The sequence below is a fragment of the Phasianus colchicus genome, chromosome 1 (genome assembly GCF_987193195.1).
Source record: "Phasianus colchicus chromosome 1, bPhaCol1.hap1.1, whole genome shotgun sequence".
NCBI lineage: Eukaryota > Metazoa > Chordata > Aves > Galliformes > Phasianidae > Phasianus > Phasianus colchicus.
The window spans coordinates 109755942-109783416 of NC_143436.1; the positions used below are offsets into that span (position 1 = coordinate 109755942).

At 38.3% G+C, this 27475-nt stretch overlaps 1 protein-coding gene and 1 non-coding gene across 2 annotated transcripts; one reads left to right on the top strand and one right to left on the bottom strand.

The window, feature by feature from the left end:
• Positions 1-1224: 1224 nt before the first annotated feature.
• On the top strand, positions 1225-26884 carry SH3BGR (SH3 domain binding glutamate rich protein). Its single transcript, XM_031612497.2, has 7 exons — positions 1225-1498; positions 7124-7309; positions 11951-12031; positions 18342-18446; positions 22420-22449; positions 25366-25506; positions 26379-26884. The coding sequence occupies exons 1-6, from the start codon at positions 1454-1456 to the stop codon at positions 25462-25464; spliced, it is 546 nt and encodes a 181-aa protein (XP_031468357.2). The 5' UTR covers positions 1225-1453; the 3' UTR covers positions 25465-25506; positions 26379-26884.
• Positions 3540-3664, bottom strand: LOC116242133 (U5 spliceosomal RNA). Its single transcript, XR_004169671.1, has one exon. It is a non-coding gene; the product is annotated as a U5 spliceosomal RNA (small nuclear RNA).
• Positions 26885-27475: the final 591 nt, after the last annotated feature.

The window sequence follows — 27475 nt, forward strand, 5'->3', positions numbered from 1 at the left end:
TTTATCATGTTTTACAGGTAAATACTCCGTGAAAATACCTCGTTCCAAATGGCTTTTTTTTTTTTTTTTTTTTCCCAAACCTCCCATTGCTTCTCAAAAGAAGAAAAACTGACAGATGGCAAGCCACAGTAAACAGTGCAAAATATCCATACTGTTATTTTTAGTTTTCACTGAGTTTTTTTCAGGATTCCTGTTCAATACATGAAATGCTGCATTTCCAGCTTCATGTAGCAGTTTGAATGTGCAAAAAACTTAGTTTCTAAAGCAGCATTTTTCTTGTGCTCTTTCTAATCAATCCTAGTAAGGAAGGATTATATTCCATTTTAAGTAGTTTTAGGATTGGACACTGTGATGTTCAATCGTAATTTTTAGTATGTACATAAGGTCAGTTTTATCTCTGACTGCAGGTCAGCTTGCTGAACTCAGTATCACGTTGCAAGCTTAGAGCAGAAATGAACCTGGTCCTTAGAATCTAAAAGTAATCTGTCAGTATTTAACATTCTTTAAATACTTTTCGTGCTGAGAGACCTTCTTGAGCAAATATGTGCAGGCAGACACTGAATTGTGACTGTCTTGCGATAGAAGAAAACAGCCAGATAGAAAAAAGTGCATCCTGGATAACACAGTAGAATAGAATTCTTTTTACCGAGAATTCTGGACATCCTCTTATATCTTGTGCATTGGAAAAATTCACCAGTGATGCAAAGAGGAGGAAGAGAATCCAATAATAGGGTTTGCACACATGCAATCGGTCCAATCACCCTCCTCAGTATCAGAAAATGGATTGACATAGTCATTTCAGAGAAGTGCCTGAGCCCTGCAGTTTGGATCATGATCTGAGTTTTTTTCTGCTGGGAGTACTTGTAACAGTAAGAAATCTCTGATCTCTGCTATAATTACTTTTGAACTTATGTTCCCCCTGTCCTCCCCTCCCTTTTGTAATGTGAAAAAATGTCCTTACTGTGGTCAGGGATAGGGTGCAAGCCCTTTTATGCTGAAGGTGACTGAGACCGAACCAACACAACTTTAAACATTACCCTACAGCTCTGTGATCTTCCCCTGCACTGTGTTGCCTGATCCCTGTCCCTTGTCCCTTCCCCCTCTCCTGAACATTTCTCCAGCCCTGACTCATTGGTGCAGGACTCTCCTTTGCCTTTTATGGACTGCCATCCTGTCAATCTAATTCGATAAGGCCAGGGGCAGGTGCAAACCCCTTGCTGTGGCTCTTCTTACTACCCAATCCTCACACTGGCCCCTCATCCCGAAATACCTAGGAGCCAATGGAGTGGGAAAACCTGGGACCCTGAGGAGAGAGGGAGCTAAAGCTGGTAGATTGCTGTGAGGGGCACCCATTTAGGATCTAGGTCCTGCTGAAGGCTGGGATTGCTCTCGGGACTTTGTTGACTTGTGGATAGCAGGCGTGCTCTGCTGATTCATTTTCATCACTGTCAAAATGGTGATCAAAGTCTTTGTAGCCACATCTTCGGGGTCTACAGCGGTAGGTGTCTCATTTAACATACGCCTCTTTCTGCTGGCATGAAGCTGGTAAATTAGCCTGGAAGATCCCAGAACAGCCTGAGTTTGCATGCAAAAGGAAAACACTGATTTTATTCTCATCTGTATTGACCACTTTATTTTTGAAAGCAACTCAAGATGTAGAAAATGGATGTTAATGCAAACTTGCTCGCATGTCAGATTGTACTGTAGATATAACATTTCCATATAAATTATCTGTCAGTTAATAGATTTATTTCTGTTTGAAGAAGTATATGCAAAATATCTTAACTGAAGAAGGAAAAAATGGATATTGTATTTGCACAAATACTAAAGTAGGTTGTTTTTAGTAGAAATTAATGTATTTAATTTTAAAGGAAACTTCAGGACACTGCTCCTGCTGAATGGGATCTGTGTCTGATAAAGAGCCTGGAGTCAAAGCAAGCTGAATAAAGTTTTGCAGAAAGAATGTTTTCTCCATCCTCTTTTTTTTTTTTTAAGTACCTCTTAAAATGGGGTACTGTTGATTCTTAGAATTGAGATCTACTGCTGTAGCTGTCAGCATAATGTATTAGTTGAAGGAAAGGGCATGTGAATAGTAGAGAGGTTGGAAGACTGTGGGAGGTGGGAACCGGGAAAGGACTGTTTCCTTTTATATCCAGTTCCCATATCATCTCAGATTGCAGCTTTCCTTTGGCAGTCACTCATTCCCAGTGACATGGCTAAACAATTTGGCTGGTGCTAGCACATAGCTGTAACTACATCTCTGTCTCTCTGATACTAGCCTCATGTCTTTAAGAAGCTTCCAGAGTTTAAAAGCTCCAAAAAAAACCCCATCATGCCCTGATCATAGAGCCATCATCTCTAGAAAATGAACAGGGAGATATTCACTAGAATTCAAACTTCCAAAGGAAATTTTGCAGCTTTTGCAGCTTTCTCATCAGCTTTTTTTTTTTTTTCCCCACCTATTTATAAGCTTGACACTCTGAATTTACCTTTAACACTTTACTATTCCTTTTTTAATAAGAAACCTTATATGCAAGACAGAGAAAGAAGAAAAGGAGGTTGGTAACTGCAGGTTTATTAATTTGTAATCTAACAGTGACTACTTAAACAGTGTTGTAAATTGCCACAAAGTGTGCATTGGCAGTCTTTTTTCTCCTATTTGATCTCCTGTTTTGGTCTGCTTTGTTTGACCTAACAAGAGCCTTACCTGCCCACTTTAACAGTCATCTGTTCTGCAGAAAAGGTGTGACCATGACCAAAATCCCACTGCAGACATCGTCTGTGTGCGCTGTGACCATTATCTTGGTCCTCCTTTAAGATAGATGTGCGACTCTGACATGGATTGTTGCCATTCCTGATACAGATTTGGGGTTGTAGTTCAGCAAAGGAGTGTTTGAATTAAATGTTGACATTCAGGAGGTCACTTAAGCAATTAAAACTAAGCATATCATATACTTAGTTCTATCTGAACCCAAATCTTTTCTTTGCTATGCACATTTCTTGCATCTCTCTCCCAGCTTTCAGCAATAACTACCTCCTTTCCTGTTGGACTGCAATGAAGAGGTGTATGTGTATGCTACACTGAACACAGGGCAACATGAAAACTTTATCCCATCGTTTTGTACTATTAAGCATTGCTGCTGTCAGTTTTTACTTCTGAGAAAGACAACTGATGCCAGTGAACTGCAGTTGGCTTTAAACTTATTAATGCCATTCTCCACTATATGGTAGCAGCCTTCAAAAGCTGTCAGTGAGATCCCAGACATATTGAAAGGAAGAGTATGGCATCTCTGCCAGGCAATATGCCTCTGTATTTCCTTTTTGCTAGTGTGTGGGTTGTATGAATAGCTGTAGCAATCTCAGAAAGCAGCATGTGTTTGGATTACTGGTATATAACTTTAATTCCAAGTAAACACAATGTTCAGCTGGAGAAGTTTTCCACATTTACTCATTAAAATAGGTGGTAGGTATTTTTTCAGTGAATTTTTGGTAAGTTTTGATATATATTAAGTAAAACTCACTCATTCAAGGAGCTAACATAAACCCCAGTATAGTATTATATTATGAATTTTGTATCAGCCTTTGCAACTTCTGCTATTCCTCTCCATGGAAATTTTTAGTAAAAGGCAAAAGATTTATATGATCTGAAGAGAAACCAGAGTATCTGTTGGAAGAATGAATTTCATCCCTAAATTCTTTTTTAAATTGGAAGTCTAAATTGTCCTAGTAGCACTGATGATCTCTTCAGTGTGTCTGGTCTCCATCATGCATGTTGTTCATTCTGAATTTCAAAATATGATGGTTCTGACCATTCCTGTTGTAGGTCAGCAGAGTATCATTAGTGAAGAATTAAAATAATTCATATTTTATGTGGTACACAATTACATTGTTAATTGCAACTGGTTGTTGCGTAAAGAAGTACTTTTTAAAAGTGAATGCAATGAACCCAGCAGCATTCTTGTGCTCTGGATCAGATGGTTGAGTGATATAATTCAGTGTAGGTCTAGGGCAGATTGGTTTGTATTTTTCCCCTCAGTGATTCAGAAATTTGTTTTAAATAACTTTAGCTTAATGATCTTTCTGTGCCAAACATAGCTGATACTGAGCTATGCATGAAGGCAAGCAGGAGTGGAGACACAGCAAAAAAAATAGTACTAAATGATTGGCTTGTAAGAAGCATTCAGTGCTACAATAATTTTGTTACTAGCCACAGAAGTATTTAGAAATGGGTAAATTCCTGCAAAATCCAAGTGTATCATGAGGTCTTACACAGAGGTCTTCTAAAGTCTTGCTTCCTAGTGCTTATGGTTAGGACACCTCTAAAACCACTTTTTTCCAGTGTTTCTGTTTCTTTTAGCTTACTCGCTTTCAAATCTGTAGGTCTCAGTTGTAAAGTAACTCAATCACATCAGAAAGACCAAGCAAGATGTAGACTAATTAGAATAATACTTGATAGCATAACTTGATAGTAAGTTAGAATGTAATAAATAAGAATATTGATCAACAGATTGTGTCTCAGTTAGAAAAGAGAGCTGCAGCAGCCTTGCCTGCTGACAATGATGTTCCCACTGCAGTAAGTTGCTGACTAGATACCATTTGTTTCTACCGCAGGCAGCTGGTCAGTGGGAATGCTCTGGATTTCAAAAATATAGATAGCATTCAGTTACGCATCGGGTGAATCTACGGTGATCTGCAGCTCTTACACTCTAGCTAGATGATATTTATTTTAAAGCGTTCTTTCTTAATTTAAGGGACTGTCAGCTAGGCATAGCAGAACTTAAGCTTTGTTGAAAGGGAAAATGGCATTGATGAAATGATATCTTGCTCACCACCACTTCCAGAGAATCTATGGTTGAGTAATCTGAATTCTTCCCATGCCATCAGACACAAGTGAGGGCACAAACAAGTTCCTGCAATCTCATCCATTCTGGGAAAACCTTTGTGTGTCCTCTGTGTTGTTATGAACTGGAAGATTTGCCCGAGTGCTGTTTGTTAGAGACATTCTCACGGTTGCCCAGCTATTGGTGCTGACCGTGGCAGAGGCTCGCCTTATGGTTTCATACTTCATGTATGTCTCAGGCACCTAATCTTCTATGCTGCCTAAGTCCTAGTCATTCTAAGTCTTAAGTATCGCCTCCTGCATAGTTTATTATTATTGTCATCATGAAAAACATCTTGCCTTATCCTTATCCAGGCATAATTACATGTAGCTTTATTTATCCTCAGCATTCTTCTTCTTTTTTTTTCTTTTTTTCTTTTTTTTCCTGGCACTGTCTGAGCCTCCCATGTATTATGAACTTTAAACTGAATAAAAAATTGTTTATCCAGTATTTATTCTAAAAGTTATAGCTGCAGCCATATGCAGGGGAGCACAGACTCAGTAGTTCTGTTTTCCTTATCTCCTCAGAGGCATTATCTATCTGGCTCTTGCTATTCCAGGAGCCGTATCTCTTTCAGTACTCCAAGGGACAAGCTGATGCTGAAATTGCAGCTGACAGCACTTGAATGCTCTGGCTTTCAGAGCAAGCATTAGAACTCTTAGTACTGGCTCATGCAGATGTTATTAACCCTTTATACAAACAAAATAATGCCACCTCCTCCGATGAAGTGTGCATGTGTTCCTCAGGCAATCCTTTCTGCCATCTGGGTGTGCTTAGCAAATAAACATGCAGCTAAATGGCCATTAAGAAAATGACCTCTAATTAACAATTGAAAATAAGAATGTAAATGAGCACGGTTGAGAACTGTCAGCCTTGTGGCTTGTGAACACATTAGAGTAGTGTTTGCATTCAAAGTTATTTGCTTTTGCTAGCTCACCATAAACCTCTGCTGCTAGATTAACACACATAAAATGCTATATATTTTTATTTCTTATAAGCAAGATGTAACTGTATAGGTAGAAGATATCCTTACCTAAGAACAATAAATTGTATGCTTAATAATAAAAATTTACTCCACCAATAGAATAGGCTTGCAGACTACTTCAGCTTTTTGAGGTTTATTAGATTATAGAAATACATAACCCATGGGTATTTCTCATCTTATTGCCTTTTGCAAATTGATTTACACTAGGTTGGTGTCACTTTAAATTCAAGCACTCCGATTTCTGATTTGTGGAAGATCTGGTTTCAAATCATATGATGAGTTATGTGTAAAACTTACTTGGATAAGTCATTCTAGCTACTGTCATCTTTATATCACACTAAGTTGCTTCATGGAGGAACAGAACTGGAAGGAGAGTCATCTCTGGAGCAGGATTGTGCTAGGCAGTAATATAGTTGTGTGTGACCAAGTAGCAGCATGAGGGAATTTGTACAGATCTGTCCAAACAGCACTTCAAATACTGTAGTTCTTGCAGGATAAAAAATTTGGCCTTACAAGTGTGGAAATGTTAGAAATAGGCAAAACTGGGAAGTTGTTTAACTGTTACTTAGGAGCAGCAGCCCTTTAGTAGAGAAGTATAATGATTATTATTGCATCTTTAAGCTAAAGGGATAAATAAGCTATAGGCTTGATGTCTTGATCCTAGGTCTATACAGTACTACAGTACATCAAAGGAATAAGGGCCACAGTTGAGTTCTAAGCTTTGTATGACATGCTTTATTTATATGTCATGCTTTCTACGGCCATGCTGAAACATTGTCTATAATGTGGGAAATATTCAAGCATAGGAATTAAACTGTTCTTGATTTTCACTTACTTTAATTATGCATAGAATTTAAGAACAGAAACTGAGAAACATACAGCTCTGAAATCTAAATGTCACATGTAAAGAGTAGGAAAAGGGAAGGTCTTGTATATTGAGGAGAAAATGTACATATCTACATATGTAGGCAGGATTAGTTTAGCTATTTGTACACAGCACTCACGGATCTGGAAACAGAGTAGGAGGCTTTCTTTTCTAAGATGGAGGGGAAAAGGAAGCTGGGGGAAAAGAAAACTAACACTAGTGGACTGGGTGCTGAGAAGTGTTCAATCTCATCTTCATAAGGTTTGGAGGAGGCACAGGAGCAGTGGATCCAACTTGACATACTTGCATCAGCTCTGCTTGTAATATTAATTGCTTTTTGAAAACAAATTTCAATTTGAAAAAGCAGTTTTGTTTTTCCTCTTTCCTAACCAGATCAAAAAGAAACAGCAAGAGGTAGTGGGCTTTTTAGAGGCCAACAAGATTGACTTTCAGCAAATGGACATAGCAGGTGATGAGGACAACAGGAAATGGATGAGAGAGAATGTTCCTGGAGAAAAAAAGCCTCAAAATGGAATTCCTCTTCCTCCACAGATCTTCAATGAGGAGCGGTACTGTGGGGTAAGAAGTTATTTGAAAATCTAATGCCTTTGGACAGTCTTCTTTTACAGAAAGTGACACTTTTTCATTAGTAAGAAGTGTCCCCAAACAAGCTCCTTAAGACAATTAGAGATTCACTTTCAAGGACCAATTCTTAGAAAAAGTTTTTAGGCATGGAAAGAAAATTAAAGATAAGATTTTTTTTTTTTTTAAGAGAAAAATACAGTTGGAAAAGTGATGAGAGAAACTCTGCTTATCACTAAATTGATTATCCCCTGCAGACCTATGCTTATGCATGGAGTTTGCTGTCTATGAGGAGCTCCATGCTTTTCCTTTCACATTCTCCTACCTCCTGCTGTGTTGCTCACTCACACATTAGCCTGCTGTAGGCTCACTGCCTAAATTCTTCAGCTCCTGAAGACCAAAATCAGTACTGGCTAGGTGATACTGTGTGTTCTTCACACAGTATCACAGGATAACCATATGTAGACTGTGTAGACTATGAAAACAACTCGACTGCTCTCAGAGTAGTGAGTGCTCAGTGATGTGGTTTAACAATATTGACCTACTTGGTAGCTGTTTGGCACTTCAATTCTTGAACTTTCAGTTAATTTTGTGTGGTGTATGTTGGTTCCCTGCACTGCTAGGAAGTCAAGCAGATGTCTGAGGCACCAGGGGCTGTGAACAAGCATCTTTCTTTTTCACTGTGTTACAGGAAATATATTTAACTGGAATGGTTCTTATGTGTGGTTTGAGTTATTGAAATTAAATTACTTATTCAATAAATCCAACTCTTCATAACAGAAACGGTAACACATCTTCACATGTGCTTGTAACAGGTTATTTCTTTTGAGAAAGTTCAAATTGGTGATATAATACTTTTACAACATAAATATTAGGATTGAGATTCAAAGGAGAAACCAGAGACAGTTTTTTTGCTTATAGTACGTATGAAAATACAAGCTGTAAAGTACTCCGATATGATCTCTGAAGTGAACTTGCAAAGTACTTTGAAACGCAGCTCACATAGTGTGTCCAGTTTTATGTTACTCAGCAAATCCTGTGTGAACTACTGTAAAGGTTGCTTTGGGAGAGAAGGGATTTGCATGTCATAATGTTTTCAGAATTAACTGAAGTACTCTGAGAAAAAAAAGTTGGTAGTTTGAGTAATGAGTACAATTGTTTCCTCATTTTCTCACAGGAATTTTGAAAGAGAACTTGGTAGGTTAGATTTCATGGACATTTTAACATCTAATCTGTACCATTATAAAGTATCACTCGATATATCTTACTCTGGATTTTGTGGCAGCCAATGTTGCCATAAATATTTCTGAGATTCCCTAGAGAGGTTATCTAGTGAATTGAAGAGTAATTGCCTTGCAAAGCACTGCAGCCAGTCAGCCTTGCCAGTAAATGATAAATATCCCATTTTTACTCCATGTGTGAAGCCGTTTTAGGAAGCCAAATAATCCGCATCTGAAAGTAAATTTATGTTAAAGAGAAGTCCTTTCAAAAACATCTCAGTTTGGAAAAGAGTTCAGAAATTAATTGTAGCTACCGATTTAAAAACTAAATCAAACTTACAATTAGTTTAAAAGTCTCCAGAGTTCTTACATGCCAAGCGTATATCTAATGACCCCAGTGGTTGCATAACAACGATTCATTTTTTGCATGACATCTCAGCACACTTTCCAAATAAATAAGGTAAAAATATCAATACATGGTTCTTACCCTTCTCCATGGGAGAAGGTGCTTTAGAGGAGCTACAGAGTGAGATGAAGTGAGATGGCGTGGGATGGTTGAGAGCATGGCCAGCAGCTGGCAGGCTGCTGCAAAATTCCTCAGAGGGACCTGATGTCTTCCACAGTATATCTGCAGTACAGAGCTGGGGATTTGCATTGTACTTTCCTGCATAACCTTTGCGGGCACAACAGACTAATCATTCTGAAACCCAGGACTGTTTTGCCCTGTTTGATGTTTACATAATGTATATACCTTAACTTTTCCCCAGTTTCCCACTTCCTTTGTCTTTGCACAGAGGAAAAATAGAGTGGAGGATAGTGAAGTTCCAGTCCTGAAGTCATAAAAGTCCCTTTAGAATATATTGTTCTTGTTATAAGAGTCTTGAAGGGTCTCAGCTTCATGACATCTGGAAGCCTAGAATTTGTAATCTGTATATATGCAGCCAGTTTATACCCATTTCCTTGTATGCCAAAATTGCCCTTTAGCTTAAACAGTTCTCATCCAGTATATTTGTAACTGGAGGTCGTATCTCTTAATGTTCTTTTTCACTGGGTGCAAAGTCAAGCTCTTTGCACCACTGAGTGTTTTTCTTGTTTTTGTTTTTGCTTATTTGTTTGTTTTGTAAGACTTATTTTTTTCTCCTTTCTATCTTCTTTTTTCTTTCCTCATTCCTCATTCACTTCCCTTACCATTGATGGTCCTGTATGTTTTTTTCCCAGTCACACATCTACATGTATATACATAAGCAGTATCCTGCACTCAGGGGTTTGGGAAAATAAAAATTCAGGATAAAGATTTTCTTCCTCCCCTAAGAAAGAGGGATTTGAATAGAGACATGACAACCTCCAACTGTTTTAAAGGCTGCAGCTGCAACAAACACAGAGGAATTCATTATTGGTCTGAATTAAGTAGTGATCCTGCTTCAAGTAGGAGCTTGGACTAGATGGTCTCCTGAGGTCTCTTCCCACCTGAGCTGTCCTGTGTTTCTAAGACTTTGTAAAACATGTTCTGCTCCATAACCACTGGAGATAGATAAGATGAAATATACAAAAACAAACAAACAAACAAAAAAAAAACCAACCTACAGCAAATGAAGTTTTAATCAGGTATAAGCAAAAAATATATATACGTAGTGTTATCTAGTTGGCATTTGAGGAAACAGATTAGAAATTGATTTGTTTTCTATGCTTGGCTATTGCACCAGTTTCAAATTTCCATTCTAATCCATCAGTGTTGGCAATTAAGTTCTTATTTGATCTTTTTCTTAATCTCTTTCTTCACTCATGTCTAGACAGATGTCTGTGTCTATGTCACTTTCTAAATATACCAAGCACTCCGTAGCTCTTGTCTTTACTTTTGCTTAAAAAAAAAAACACACCCGAATGCCTAGAAAACTAGGAAGGAAATGAAAAATAAACTGCTTTTATCTGTAAACTGAAATCAATAGGTTTCTCTTTAAACAGAAATCAAGAGAATGAACTACCATAGTATATCTGTTTTGAAACAGTGGCTTTCTTAAACACGGCAAACGTGGGTTAAATAAGAAGGGATACCCCACAGAAACAAAAGCAAAGGCTTGAGGAATGAATAATCTGAAACATCAGCAGGTATTCTACCTGTTCAGAGTGAAATGTGTTCTGGGGCTTCTCCCAGGTTGGGCAGTTCCTATTGCTGGGTCTGTGTGAAAACCAATCTGTCCTTTAGATAAATCAGTGAAATGGGCTGTCATCTGGCCTGGCTGTTAAGCTATATTGCCTCTCCAAACTGGACTGAAATGTCATTGATTCCAGTGTTGTTGATATTAGGGTAGCTTCTAAATTACTTGCTGCAGCCTTTCCCTAGAATACCATTTGGCAGACATTTATGAAAATACTAAAGCAGCCCAAAAAAACAACTCAGGTCCTAATGTAGCTTTACAAACAAATCTCAGGGATGAGTCAGCACCTTCTTATTTACAGGCTTCTATTTCTGGAGTTATTTGGGGTGAGAGGAAGGATAATAAAGTGGTCACAGCAGTAATCTAGGACTCAGCAGACCTGTGTTTAGATCCCTATCTTTTACAGAGCTGCTGAGTGATTGTGGGCCAATATGTATAAGCAGTGTGGTTGACTTCTTAGATACATATTAACGTTTTTTCTGTGTAAGATGTGAGTAATGAATTCCTCAGAAACAATTCAGTGATAGCAGATTTTTCTTTCTCAATAGAAAGGCTGTATGGATGAACATAAAGACCATGTGAGTTCTAGTTGATAGAATAGGAACCATACATCACATTTTTTCAGTTACTTTTCAGTTTCTGGCACTTAAGAGAAAATGGCCATTTATGATGCTGATTTATATCTTCAGTTCACATTTGGACAAGACATTTGGGATGGTACATATACATTAGAGGGAGCAACACAACCTTTTGCTAAGTTTGTCTGAAAAGATACTGCATTTTCTGGTTAGAGTGCCTTTTTTTTTAAAAGGCACTCTAACCAGATTAAGTTTTCCTTATTATCATATCACTTGTGCTATTATATTGAGTGTTCTCTTTTCATTTCCACAAAGCTGCAGAGGATTTTGAGGGCCTATTTTGTGTTCTTACTCACAGCACACTTTATCTCAGTATTTGAATGGGAATAGCTTTGCTTTTGTATGTATAGCTGAGGCACGTTAAAATGAGATGCTTAAGTTCATCTGATTCTGATGTAGATATAATTAAAGTGTAGGCTTCTGGAGAGATTTGACCAATTGTTCATTTTGCCAACCAGGATGAAGTTCTCTTTATCCAACTATTCTTCCTAAGCCTGAGATAATGCAGATACTTATACAAATTCGGTCATTCTTATCAGTGTAAGAAAGATTTGCTTGGGCTAGTCTCTTCCTCCTGTCTTTTTTCTCTGATTTTTGTTTTGTTTTTGTCTGTTTCATTTTTAGGACTTTGAATCCTTTTTCTCTGCTAAAGAAGAAAATATTATTTATTCATTCCTGGGTCTTGCTCCTCCTCCAGGCACAAAGGTATGCACTGCTGTCCTTCCATTGGGGGTAATATATTTGATTTTAATGAGAGACAAAGATAAGCAGTGACTCAGCATGTCAGATGAAGGATAGTGACAAGCATTACATTAGATGCCAGTGTAACAAAATGTTCTTAAGGGAAAAATAATATGGCTGGTTCAGTATTAAAAAATATTTCTGTCTTCCCTTCTTTCAGAGCAGGCTTGTTACCATGCCTCCATCTGATAATTGTTTCTTTCTTGCTTGCTTTCTTGCTTTCTTGCTTTCTTGCTTTCTTTGCTTTCTTGCTTTCTTGCTTTTTGACACAAACCAGTCAGGTTTTATCATGTTCAGCTTTTTAAATGATGCAGAACTTCCCAAATAAATTTATAGGTTGTGTCAATCACAAGGAGCATTCATTTCACCCTGACTGCATCAAACCTTGAGCAAATGAAGTCTGTGCTGGCCTCCAGCAGGGAAGCTGGGATGCTGGACCCATTCCATTCTGAACGGGTACACACAGATTGGCACTGTGTGTCAGTCCCTCTCCTTTAAGATAAATTAAGGTCTTACTCTGACTTCACAAGCTCCCTTTGGAAAGTCTACTCACTTTTCTCTATCCACAGTATTTTGAAAATGTTATATTTATGACAAAGGAGATCCATTTTTTTTTTCATCTTTCTTCCTTTTCCAGAAAGCAATGTGTTCTTTCTTTCTTTAGCAGTTTTTTATAGGTAAAAGGCTATATTAGAGCATATTACAGCTCTCTTATCTTATCTCACAACCATGTTTGATCAAATGTTGCTGCCTTTAGCATGGGTGATTCAACAAACAAATTGAATCAAAGGAGTGATGAGTCAGTGACAGCATAGAACTCCGCTGTATTGTCATGACCTGGATGAAGAGCTGCCCTGGAGCATGAGATCTGCTTTCTGATCTAACTAAGCTGCCAACTGTCTAGCAACTCTGAGTAAAACAGCATTGTAGATGCCTCTGTTGATCCTCCGCTGTAAAAGCAGAGAGAAAAGCAAGTTTTGCTAAGTGTTTTGAGAACTACGGATGAAGAGATATCCAGGGGAGAACCACAGCTGCTATAAATGTTGTCTATCAGACCCTGTGTGATAATAACAAGTGATTTAAACTTTCTGTTTTCTGTCCCATCTTCCACCAAGAGAAAAAAATGTTACTTGCCAACCTCACAAGGTTTTTTTGAGATTTCATTGAATTAATATCCAGAGAGGCATGAGAGGCTTAAAGGACTGCAGGTATTACTTACAATAATCATTATAAAAGATATGTAGTGGATCAACGAGATAAAGAAAATTGCATTTTTCCATCTCCCCAATTCTTATATTATCTTTTCCTTCATGCAAGGTTCTATTAGATACAGGATCTGTAAAGCCAAGTAGCATTTTTTTAGAATTCATTCGTTCCCAGATGTCAGCTAAGTCTCTTACATTTTCTGATTCATGACAGCTTTAAATGTTGAAAATAACATGTTCAGTGCATTCTTCTGGGCAGATAACTATTAGTGCTATCAGTGTGAGAACAAGTGTGATTTATGCTGATTAATGGCTTCGTTGGTTGTGATGGGGATTGTTTCAGTCCAGAAAATGGAAATAAGATGAGAGTTGATTTAAAAAATCTTTGTAAAGGGTAGACATCTATTTACATCCCTTCGTGATCTGTTTCTGAATTGAGAAATACATATATGAGTGTTTTAGCATTTGTTTTAGAAGTATTTCTTAGCATCCTCACTGCATGACAGTTTGTCTACATTCTGTTATATAAATAACCTTGTGTACTGCTTCTGCTTTCCTTTCATTAGACTGTCAATTCAACCTTAGCATAAAGTACAATAGGTGATTTGTGACAATGGTTTTCAGCAGCATGAATCTGGGATAACAAGACAGGTGTGGAAGAGCTGTTGATGACGACATGAGGAAGTTAGATAGTTTCCTATTAATCCCTTCACCTGTACTAAACCTCTCCCCTCCTCTTTCCCTCCCCTTCATTGGTTCCTGGAATACTGTAATAATTTGCAAAACAAGTAAACTGTGGGGTGGCGAAACATCATAAAACAGCCTAATCATTTGCTTTATGGGTGTTACTACCTCATGGAATCATTATAAAATTTAATATAAAGCTGATACATTTTCTTTATTGACTATTCTTGCCTCAGAAGGTTCTCTTTCCTTTTCCATTTTTTAACTCTTACTGCACCAGGAGTAGAAAAGCTCCTTAATGACTATGTGGTTGTTTCACGGTACAGCCCACTAGCATCCTGACCCAAGGCTGTTTTGAGCCTGTTTTCTAGGGCAAGCAGAGAGACCCATGCAACAAAATCAAATTTCCTAACAAGTTGAAGTTAAATTCATTGTCACATCATCCTGCTGAGTGCAACATCTGTTTCAAGTTTGCCAGTTCTCTTTCTTATAGCCTTGATATGTCTCTGCATTATGTGGCTATAACTCGTTACCAGACACTTATCCAGTGTTTATACTGAGCTGTTACTGCTAGGTATTGGAGATCAGATGGTGGCAGAGCCTAATGTGGAAGCTTACAGGGTGAGTCTGATGTATCCAAATAATAACAAAATTGTCTCCAAGGCCAGATTGACTGTAAGATAAATGCAAAAAAAAACTTCTGAATGTACAGATATGTAAAGAAGACCCTTAGATCTGCAGCACATGTATAAGTTGGTCATCGTGCACTTTTTAAGAATCCTCTCCAAAAAAACCTTCAATTGTTTCAGTAGGAAATATCAAATCAACATCAAAGTTAACTAGGGAGTCCGGAAAACAGTTTGGGGGGCAGCTGCTTAAATAGGCACCTACTTCTGCCTGCAGCCAAAAATGTTCTGACCAATGCTGAAGTGTCTTGGTAAGGCACTGCTGTACAAATAACAAGTTTTGTTGTTTGTACAAATAACAAAACTATTAACCACTGTTTTCCCAGTTCCAATACAATGAAGAACTTTGATGCATGTGAAAACTTCTGCACATCTTTGCAAAGGCTGCTTTAAATGCTGAGTATTTGCTTAGGACAATGTGGGAGTCAGGAAAAGATCACTTTTATTTTACTATACACTAAGTACATTATTATTATTATTATTATAAAGGATGTGATGTGGCCATAAAACTCAATGGTCCTATCAAAGATCAATACATATTTTTGGTACTTCCAAAAGAGTGACTTAGTTCAAACAATTCTCTTTCTCTGCCTCATCATCACACTGGTTATCATATTTTCTAACGCATCATTTAATGGTGATGAGTAATGCATTTGATGTCATAGAATCACAAAAATATAGATGATCCTGAGTTGGAAGGGACCCATAAGGATTATCAAGTCCAGTTCCTGGCTCCACACAGGACCACCCCAAACCAAACACTATGTTTGAGAACGTTGCCCAAACATTCCTTGAACTCCTTGAACTCTGGCAGTTTTGGAGCTGTGACCACTGTCCCAAGGAACCTGTTTCGGTGTCTGACCACCCTATGCTGATGAGAAAAGCAGACAGGATGTTTGTGTTAGTAATTTTTTTTTTAGTCTGTTGATATGAAATACCTTCTCGCTTGAAGGAATACACGGACTTGAATACTTCTATTCCAACTTCCTAACATCTTTCATGACAGGCTGGCATTTTTGCCTGACCAAAAGACCACTCTAATTACCAATAGGATTCTGAAAGATCTTAGTTAATCTTGAATTAGTGACATGAACAGAATAATGTACAGATAGATGTAAACTTGTAAGCAATGTACTTTGTATATCTAGAGTCATGCTTTGTCATTCTCAGCTGCCCCTAAACCTGAATACATTTCTTTTCAAAGCATCCCCACTTTTACGCTTAACCTGAGACTGCTCTTAATATGGTTGAAAATGCTCTGAAATATTGTTATTTTGTTAGAAGCCCATTAAGAGCTGTGGATACAGAGGTTGTTTTGTTTTGTTTTTCCTAAAGTGACACAAGTGAATTGTTCTGTCAATGAGCTGCCTATTACTTAAACTAAGACAATGAATAGTATTAAAACAACTTTGAGCATTTTAGCAAGGTTGAAATGCAGGCAATTAAAATTAATTGCTTTATATTTTCAGGGACAAGCACTTTTTTTTTTTTTTTTTTTTTTTTTTTTTTTTTGACAGCTTTATTAACCAAAGTGGAATACTGCTTCCATTTCTCTTAACTCCAGAGATCAGGTAGCTTGCAGCAAGATTATCTGTGTTTGCAGTTGCTCCATGAGAACTCTGTGTGTGTCCATGTGTGTGCTAGCCGACTGATTCTGGAGTTCACATCTTTCAGACACCACTTTTACTTCTGAGAAAGTATATGATTCATCTGAGATAGTTATACACAGTAGATACATTTTAATTAGAAAGCCATCTTCATGCTTTACGCGTTTCATGTATCTGCCAAGAAATACTGTCTGCGGGGATTTTAAAATGAAATGTTAGGGTAGATGCCGAAAACACATTTCTCATCAATTTGTATCTCATGAATGCTACAAACCCTTCCATTTTGCTACAAAGAAAGTATCTGTACAGAAATTACTCGTTTGCTTAAAGAAACAATGTACAAACACAATGTTGCACAAGAGAGTACCAATATGTTTCTGTGTTGCTACACATTTTAATCAAAGTATTTTGTTTTCTTGTGAGAAAAAGTGAAAGATAAGTTAAGCCAAAAAAGTGTCTCTGTAGGTCTGTTTTTAATAACAATGCCATCAGCATCACCATACTACAAGCCCACAGTTTTATGTAGTCTTCCAATGAGACAGTGTTGCCAGAAAAAAGGAGCCTTTGGTCCTTCCTCCATCCTCCATGCTCTTTCTGCTTGCTCCCAGATGCTCATTGCTGTCCCCAGCCATCCTCCACACGATGGCAAAAGCATTTGTGTAGCTGTGTAAAGGAGTGAGCAAATAGTGTGAGAATCATTCAGGTGGTTGTAAAGGCTTGGTCACAGGAATGGAGAGGACCTCCTCTTTTCTTCAGGGGTGTACTGCTTTGCCCATAGTGTATAGGACTTCTGATGGCACAGGCATGACTTCTGAGCCCAATTCCCAGTTGCTGGAGGCAACCACTTCAGGTTAACACTTCTCAGAATTGGTCAAATACCCTTCAGTGAGTTAGGTCCACTGCCTCCACTATCTACTAGAAAACTCTTCCAAGATTTCACTCTGCTGGTTGTTAGAGTTTTTATTTACAGCTGGTTCATACTTATTTTGCATACACGTCAATGCTCTTCCTTATCCTATCCCTCTCTGATATGTACTCTGGTCTATTTTTAGAGCACCATCATGTCCCCTCACTGCATTACATTCAATAGATGAAAGTAGCGAAGCTTTTTTTGTCATAAGACAGGCTCTCTATTCCCTCAAACATTCTTCTAACCCCCTCTGCACCTGTTCCAGGCTGAATTTCTCTTTCTTGAGCATGGATGATTGGAATGGCACAGAGTGATCCAGAGGAGGTTTCTCCTTTGCTTCACACAATGATATTAATATTTGCCTTCAGCTTCACCTCATACATCTGAGGACTGTGCTTATTAGCACTTTCACTGTTGCATTATGTTCTTTGCTCAGTTATTATCTGGTTATTTAAATATATCCATCTTTTTCTTATTTGATGATCATCAGCTAACAAGCTCCCAAAGTACAGTGGAAACATCTGTTTCTAGAATCTGTCAGAACTACCTGTCCCAAATAATGTGACTTTGCCCTTTATGCTATTGCTGTTCTACCTATTTCCATTCAAAACCATAGTAGTTTCCTTTTATCTCACACAGGTTGTGATCCAGTGGGACTTTTCACATCTACCTAACCTGGGCAGGACTTCAAATGAAGAGCCTTCTATGAGCTGCTTGGTCACAGTGCTGGAATAAATAGATTAGATAGATTACTTTGCAAATAGTTACCTGATGATTTTAAACAACACAATCAAGAGACTGTGTACAAAATCCTTCATTATATCTGTTTTTCTGTATCTTCCTAGTGAAGTTTAGTTGGCATGCATGCTGGGGAAAAAAAACCTTCTTATTCTGAAGCCAGAACGTGCCATCAGGGTGAGCATCTATTTCTGTTAAACTCTCAACAGAGAGTTAGGGAATCTGGCAAGAGGTACTTGAATTCATGTTTTCCCTATACAAACCTCATGAATTTACCAACAGAGCAATATTCTCCTTTCACAGAAAAATGTCCAAAGGGGTAAATTCTGATTTGAGTGCTAAAGAAAAAATAGAAAAACCTCTCATCAAATAAAAAAGTCAGGAGTATAGAAATGAGTTATTGGTTGTGTGTCCTGAAACTAACAATGACCTCTTTGCTTCCAGGAGACTGAAAAGTCTGATACTGCTGGTGAAACTGAGACACATACAGAACACGGTGCAGATGAAGGGGCCCATGAAGAGGCTCAGCCACCATCAGAAGATCAGCAGGTAATTTTTCCTTTTCCCCTTTGTGATTTGAGGGTTTTACCTGTGCTGAGTACATGAAAAAACACACCACGGCCCTCCTGCTATGCCTGAGAGTGGGGAAGACTGATTGCAGAATGGCCCTGCTTGTCTTTTGGATGCATTTTCTTCATCATGGTGATATGAAACCTAGATAATACTCCAGGGAACACAGCTCTACATGAATAAAATCAGTTGTCTTTATTTAATATTTTCCATTTGCCACTAGTTACCATGTGCTTTCTTTTTTTTTTTTTTTTCTTAATGCTCATTTGGAACCCGACTCTCATTATGGAGGATAATTTAGAGCTAGACATCTGAGTACTATCCATGTGGAAAAATTTGCTGCTATCGATGGCCAACATCTGCAGCGCTCATAAATCTGTTTGTTAATGTTTGTAGTCAGGTACCAGCACTGACTGCTGCCACAGCCAGTCATATCTGACAGCGTCTTCTCCAGGCCATGCAGGAACCCCTGGGCAGTGCAGAAATGCAGTGCATTGTTATCTTTTCTACCTGCCTCATGGCAAGATATCAAAGTCACATGGGCACATCTCAAACTGCATTGCAAAAGGTTCATGAAAGAAAACGTCTGTTTCCTTCAGTTCTCTAGTAAAATTGCTGCAAATCATGATACTCATGTTCTCCTGCAGATAGCTGATATCAGTAAAGTTGTGGTTGAAAGCACAGATGAATCCTGTGAAAAGCAGTGATTCTGCTGTGTACAAATTTCCTCCTCAGTGAAATGTTTATATTGTTCAGCAATGTCTAGAACCAATAGAGACTAAAAAGATCCAGTGTCTGGAGATAGAGATGCAGATGCTTTTGCTGCTACTCTGTCAGTATGGCATTTAAGAACAGGTTTGTTCTGGTGCTGTAGTATCAGGTGAGTCTCTTCTCAGAAAGTCCGGCATACTGCTGAGTTGTAACAAATGTGTCATTCCTTTCACTAAAAAAAATGAAACAAATGTTCTTTTGTTTCATTTTGTGTGGTTTTGTTTTGTTTTGTGCTGTGCAGTGTTTATCCTGAAGAAACATCTCTGTACTTTCTCCATTCTCGTTTTTAACAGTGACAAAACCATTAGGCTGGAATGGTGCACCCTTTTGCACAACATCATCCAAGTCTCAGGCACTGGAAGTCCCATTTAAAATTTTGCCTGTGTGGCAATGAGGAGGGGAACAGACTCCAGAGGGAACTGAAATTTCTCCTTAAAGTGTATCCAACTGCTTTTCATGTATCTATGAATTCAGCCAGCACATAAATGCCATCAATAGCCTTTTCTCTTTAGAGAAATGCCAGCTCTTAAGAGAAACCCAGCACAACGCTGCAGTGCATACCCTGGCTAGATTAGGTTACCTGCCATTCTGGCTGACTGTCTACTGTAATGTTTTTCAAATGAGAACAGAATGCTGGAACATGTCTGCAAATGTGTCAAGCAGCTGTGTATGAGAGGTTTTGTAATGACATAGTGCAATGCTGCTCCTATACAAAAGCACCTTGCTCCATTTCTCACAGAATAGATTGGAACTGTAAATGGAAAGTATGTTTGTCTTCTCATTTTACAGGGAGGGAAGTGGAATAGGATGTGAACACCAGGCAAGATGGTGCATTTGATTTCTTTTGGTTGTGAGGGCATAAAACATTATGTCTTCAAATCTTACTCTTTCACTGGCACAATCTTGGCTGTGTTGAAATGTTCTTATGTGGTATATCATAAGTGGGGAGAAAAGTCTTTCAGAAATCATCCAGCTCTGATACCCACCTTCATCATGTCAGATGTATGCCAGCTCCTAGGGGAAGAAAATAGCACTGTTCCTGTTTCTGTCCCACTCATTGTTACAGAGGGTACTCATGACTGCAGGCAGCAAGGTAGCTCCTGCCAGGGATGAACAAAACCCATTTTTCATCCTGGCCTCCCACTCACTCCCTATGTCACGTAGGACAGATCACATCAGTGACGTTGCATCTGTCTGCCTTTCTACACAGATCAGTGTAATTATCACTGCTGTATGGATGGCATGAATCATTCTTTTGAAACTCTGATATTTTCATTCACTACAGTGAGCATGCAGAGGACTAGTTTAGATGAGAAGGATAAGTTTGAGACAATCATATTGCCTCAGAATTTTTTTTTTTCATGTCTGTAGCTCATTGTTTTACCCTACAAAGTGGATAGCATTTCCTTACCCAGTCAGGGTTTTATGAATTTAAAGAAGTTTAATGTTTATGAGACTGCTATTGGAGTACCTCTGTTGTCTGTTAGGCCTTAAAGGTTTATATTTTGTTATATTGATATTTTCAGTATTTCAATCTCTTCCTCTCATTCTGCAGCCCAGCACACCTTGTTTAACTACTTGACCACAATGAATAGGTGTTTTCAGCATGCTCTTCCAGCCCAGTAGCAGGAATGGTAACCAGAAGCCTGAGTGGATACATATAGAGGCTGCATGTGTCCCATGCCTCTTCTGCTGCTCTTACTGGGGGATATAGGAGCCAGGAAAAACAAAATTCTTAGGTCAGCAGCTCCCTCCTAGAAGCAGCAGAGATAAATGCACAGTGCAACAGATTGTTCTTCACTCACCTCATGTCAGACCTGCTTGCAGGTTTTCAGACTGCCTCAGTTCAGCAGCTCTGGCTCCTCATTCACACATGGTTCCAGGAGAGCCCAGAGCAGATTTTGGAATAGTAAGTTTCCTACACAGATCCTGCAGTAACAGGAGCAGCTCTCAGTCTGTGTTGCCAAAGGACAGTTATACTTGGATTCCTCTTGATTATAGTTTCTTTTTCACTTTAAACCTTTCCTTCCTTCCCTAATCACTTCTTTCACACATTCTTTCCTTCCCTGATCACTTTGTTAGACTTACCTTTCCTAATAATTAGGACCTACTCCTAATCTTCTTTTCGTTCCTAATCCCCACAGTGATAGAGATGTTTGAGGAACCATTTTGCTTGGATATGGTCTCCCTTACCCTTGCTTGGTCTGTCCCTTTCTTTCTGAGTTTTTGGAAGAAAAGACTGTGACCTCCTATGCACTTATTTTTCTTTATTTTTAACTTTAGACCTTAGCTTGGGGGAGTAGAATCATTTTAAGTGGTGTCCCAGTTAAATCAGTTTGCAGTACAGATTAGGCGCACTTCAGGGCAGAATTATTTTAGCAACATGTTCAAAAATCATATTAAAATGCAAGTCTGTATCCTTCTCTGCAGTTCCCCAGGCCACATATAAACCCTGGCACTCCAGGTCACTTCCTTATCTCAACTCATTCTACGTAATGTCATAGTCACTCATGCCTTCTGTGTGCTACTGCTGAATTTGCTTTTTCTCTTTGATTTTTTGTGTAACATTTTGCTTCTCTCCAACAATTGGCTTGGTATCTGACATTAAATTCTATTCACTGTTTTTTCTCTTTTTATTTTCTCTCTTTTATCCCTCTTCTCTTCATCACTTTGGCTCAATCTACAGTCTAAAGCCAGTTTGTAGTATTTTATATTCCCTGGTAATGTTGAGCCAAGGCATCTGTTCCAGCCTACAACAGTTAGTAGAACTTCAAACCAAATTCTGAGTGATGATATATAACACATATAGAACTCTGTATAATTCTGATTTAACTTTGATTTTGAAGGCTAGCTAACTACCAGCCATCCCCCACCAAGGCAAAAGCAAACAAAGCCCAAGCTCTAATGATTTGCTTGCAAATGTAGCAGATTTGATTGGAAGTAACTGAGAAAAAGAAAGCTGTGTTTTATGCTTTTATATCTCCTTTTCACAGTAAATGCTTAGCTCAAATGTGCTTCATGAGCTAATCTGGAGGATATTATCCCAAAGTAAATCCACTGAATTCCACATAATTTCCTTGCGTTCAGTGCTTAATTTCTCCTGTGCTGTGCCTGTATCACCTCTGATATTCTTTTTTTGATCATTTTTTAAACCTTTTTTTTTTTTGTGTCTTTCATGTAGGAAAACAAGGAAGGAGATGCGGCGGCAGAGGTATAGTATACTCTTCAGACATTTTGCTTTCATCTTTCATTTGTGTGCATTTAATTCCTTTTTGGTCTCTCTATCTCTCAAAAGATTGCAAATTCTTATTCATGAAACTGAATAGAGCAGTATTAAATTCTGCTAGAGGAAATTGTTGATCACATCATAGTCATGTTTTTGGAGAGCATAAATAGGCAGTTAATTGTTAAAAGCTGTCAATGAAAGATACACTTTCCTGGATTCTTCAATAAAATTTGCCAAGGACTCACAAAAGAGATAGATCTTTGAAAATCTGTGACTGACACTATGCTGATTAAAGAGTCATGCTGATGATTTAGGCAGTTCTGCCTACAAAAGGTATATTTTCCTTGTTTCCTTCCAGATTTTGTAAGGCCCAGGTACAAATTCTTACATGCTTCTCTGCTTTACACAGCATTGCAAGTTTATGCTTTCAGTATTTCTTCACTGTTGTCAGTAAAATTAATTATTACTTTAGGCTATTTTCCACTGCAAACCTGCAATTAATCAGGGGGCACATTTAATCTTCCCACTTCCGAACTGCAATACAGGCATATATATATACATGGGTATGTACACATATGCCTGCTGCCAGGGTTGTTGGTATGAAAGCTAAAATGGAATTCCTAAGCACATGGGCAGAGTATCGGTGCTTCAGGTAAGTGAGGCTTGTGAGGGCTGTGAAGGCTGTGAAACTCAAGTTGTTGGAATGGGTCTAGAGAAAGGCCACAAAGATGATTGAGGGCTGGAGCACCTCTCCTATGAAGACAGGTGGAGGAAGCTGCGCTTGTTCAGCTTGGAGAAGAGAGGGCCCTGGGGAGACGTCATTGTGACCTTTGTTTATAAGGTGACTCATTGTTTATAAGTGAGCAGGAGGGAAATCAACTTTTTACACAGTCTGGTAGTGATAGGACAAAGGGAAATGGTTTTAAACTAAAGGAGAGAAGATTTAGATTAGATGTCAGGGAAATTTTTCACTGAGATGCTAGTGAGGTGCTGGCTGAGGTTGCCCAGAGAAGCTGTGGTGCCCTATTCCTGGAGGCATTCAAGACAGTGTTGGATGGGGCCCTTGGCAGCCTGAGCTGGTGAGTGGAACTGGATGAGCTTTGAGGTCCCTTCCAACTCAAGCCATTCTATGATTCTACCTGAACAATGTTGGTTGTCTGAGGACTTTCCTGGCTCAGTTTGATACCGAGAAGATCAACCTGACTTGCAAAGAGTTGTGTCTAGCAGGTATTCCTTTATTGCAGTGCTGGGCACATAGGGGATGGCTCTGCCCAATATATGCACCTTGGCTCATGTGTAGATTACATTTATTGGTTGCGCTCATGCATACACATATTTTGCTCCAGAATTTCATGCACGTTAAATATTTTCTCAAACTCATTAATGTTTTCTTAGAAGTTATTAACATAAGACCCTCCCCCTTAGAGCATGCGCAGTCACCCTTGGGGGTCCTTTCAGTGGTGATCTGGGGGTTGAGGGAGGAAGGCTGATAGCCTTCATTGCTCCTAAACTTTTGTTCCCAGACTTCAGGAGCATGCTCAGTTAGGTGTTTGCCTCCTTTCTAAATGAGATTTCTCTAGTTTGTCTTGACAGGGCCCAGCTGTCTTCAGTTTGACTTCATTTTCCTTCCTTGTCTTTAATGTAGTACATATGGTTCTTCCAGATACTGCTGCTTGCATTATTCGAGGTCCTCACTCTACCAAGTTTCAAAAAGAGTAATAACCAAGGACACTTCTTCTACAGAAAGAATCTGAAAGATAAAATATTTTGTTGGAAGGAGAACTTCACCTGACTTATCTTATATTCCCTTTTTTGTAAGGATGATCCCTTAGTGCAATAGTTTCCTCTAAAAACAGCTATCCAGTAACAGAAATCTGACTGTAGAAGCTCCATTTCTCAGAAGAAAGCAGAAGCCCATGTTTAAATAGGTTGATTCAGTTACTTGGGTACGATTCCTATATGGACTGTGAGTCTGAGAGAAAAAGCAAAGTTACATCCTTATATGGAACTTTGCTTATATGGAACATCCATACCAGCAGTCCTGCCTGAAAACTAATTTTGAAATCTGTAATTTGCTTATAGCTCCTGGATGAAATTCTTTTAAGTTTTGTAGTTCAGATATTGTGTAAAAGTACAACATTTTTTAGATAAAACTTGTTTACATTGAGGGTGAGGTTGCTCTGAGCCTGAGTTTACTGGAAGAGAAGGAGTAGAGAAGCCTACAGTGTTATTTCTGGTTGTTTTTCAGAGCAGAGTTATACTTCTACGCTTCATTTACTAGCTCTTAAAAGACAATAAACACAGATTGTTATCTGTGTTACATAAACGCGACCTTTCAAATAGCAGTTTATTTAGTTGACTGGAGGAAAGAACTATTGCCTGTAAATTGTGCATTTTCACCTTTATAAAAAGAAGAAGAAGAAGAAGAAGAAAGAAAAAGGAAATGAAAAAAGAGAAATAAAAAATTTAGAAACAGAAATAAAGCCTTTTTTTATCTGACTCCAAATGATTTTTTTTTAATTATTATTTGTGAGTTTTGTTCCTCTGCCATGAATATTCTTGTTTACTTGAAGAAAACTTCCAATTCAAAATATTAAATTTTGCCATGTTTAAATGTACTTTATATTCTCATTTTGATTCGGAATGGCTATTTACATCTTATCTATGGACTATGTTCTAACCTATCTCCGAAAAAAATTCTCATATTCCTAGCCTTGCCCATTAATGCCACAAAGCTTAGAGCCATGGACTATTAGGAATAAAAACTGTACATCACTCTTCTGTTCTATTTTTCTAAAACTTACAAAAGTTACAGAACTTTGCAGTTACAAAAGCATTTCAAGACTCTTTATTTTTCCTTCACCTATTACATTCTAAACTACAAATATTTTCCATAAAAAGGAAGAAGAAAAACATGAAGAGGGAGAAGAAAAGGAAGAAGAAGGAAAGCAAGAAGAGGGAGAAGAAAAGGAAGAGGTGGAGGAGCAAGAAGAGTCTTAGTACACTTCCTTATGACACATTCTCTCTTGAACAGGTTTTCAGGTCAGTATTAAGATATCCAGCACCGTTTCTAAATGTTCTTAAATAAGCATTGACTTGACATTTTTGTTCATGTTGTTATATGCAATGCCTTCAAAACAAGAATGGAAAGAACTAATCAAACCCATACATGTGCTCTAGTTGCCCAACTGATGGGCCAAATGTACATTTAACTGTTAGACTCATTGCAGCTTCTCTTCTACCTTTCTGATCTCACTGAAAATTTTAAGGGCTTCATGTCTCAAATGTAGTTGAAATTGCTCAACATGTTCAGAACAAAGGGGAAGGATGGAGAGTCTGACCAGAAGTATAACACACTATAATCTATTACTCTGATTGCTTAGTAACTTGGACAAAAGTGATTTTTGAAGCTCAAAACAGTAATCATCCCAGAAGCAGAATAAGAGCATGCAGCATTGATCAAGTTTTGTCAGAATGTGTTTTTAAATTTAATTTTTAGTTTTCCTTCTTCCTCCTACTGTCTCATCTCCTGTGCACAGAAATAAAGATCGAGCAATCACTTAGTAGGATAAAACTATTTACCTACAGGAAGTAGGAATTTCCATCAGATTTTCCCTTGGATGATGGGATACCCTCCCAGCAGCAGATGCAGAATATTGTATGTTCTTTCTAACACTGGTGGGATTCTCAGCTAATTCTACTTCTGAGATAATTGCCATAGGTTTCAGTATATGTACTGAAACCTGGTGCCTCAACAGGCAAAAAAAGCTGTCAGCTCTTCAACACTACCTCTCCTAAATCTGAGTTTCTCTACTTCATAGAATTTAATTCAGCTTGTGCTGTCCCGTGTTCAGACATGTAAAGTCACGGAAGGAGTTCTAAATTCTGCCCTATTTTTCCTTATTTTTGTTCAGGAAGCACAAGCTGGAGCAGCCCTGCCAAAGGAAAAGCCTCCCTCTTAAGCAAACCGTCACTACCTTTCATGCCTGTGTACATGTGAACATATAAATACAGAACAACAAAGATACCACTGTATCCTTGTAGCCTTTGTATATATATTTGGTATTACAATTGCTTGTTAAAATGAATCTTCTTATATCTGATTGCTGGTATTTCAGTTGATTGTTATGTGTTGGAATAGTATTGTCCACGTCATATCTTAGGTTGTAAGTTCCTCAGAGTAGGAACCATGTCTTTCTCCATGTTTATGTACTGTCAAACACACTGTTATCACTCAGCAGATAACTGCACTCACACAAGTGGTGTGGTATTCAGAGAAAAAGAAATTCAGAGCTGAAAACTACAAAAAGGCTTCCTGTATGCAACTTATGTGAGTCACTTCTCCCTCAGCTGGCTTTTGAAAGCAATTGAGATTTCCATTGTACATCAGTTTAAATAAATTCATTTTCTGTCACATCCATTCTTTGTCTGTAAAAGTATTAATTTAACCCTAGCTAGCAGCACTAGCATCTGTAAAAGTAAGTTTTCTTCATCATGATGGTTATAGCTTATGTAAAGGTTTTCACCTTGTCTCCTGCTAATGTTTCTGGTACTGTGTATACATTTACCTGTGTCCCAAGGGATGTACAAGATACATAAGCATATTCCTTTCTCATGAAAGGCAGAATCAGATCAGATATGATCAGATACCAAAAAAAAAAGAGAAACTGAGGTATTCTTCTTCCCCTCTTACCCAGTAGTACCGCAGTTAACACTGTTATGTAGGATAAGAACAATGATGTTGTTAATTGCATACCTACCTGCCTCTACCATTGGCAGCCTGCCTGCAGAAGACTCCAACCACAAGGTTAAGTGATTTTCTTTGAAAGAAAGAGATGTCCTGGCCCCTTCAACAGAGACTATGTCAATTTTCATGGATACATCTGTATTCCCTGGCACATGGAGGCAGAGAAAATTAATTCATGTTTGTGCTCTGTGAGATGTTCACTGAGAAGGATGAAGCTTAAATTTCATCCCCTTGTGCAATTACTTGCTAGGAGAGTTATAATAA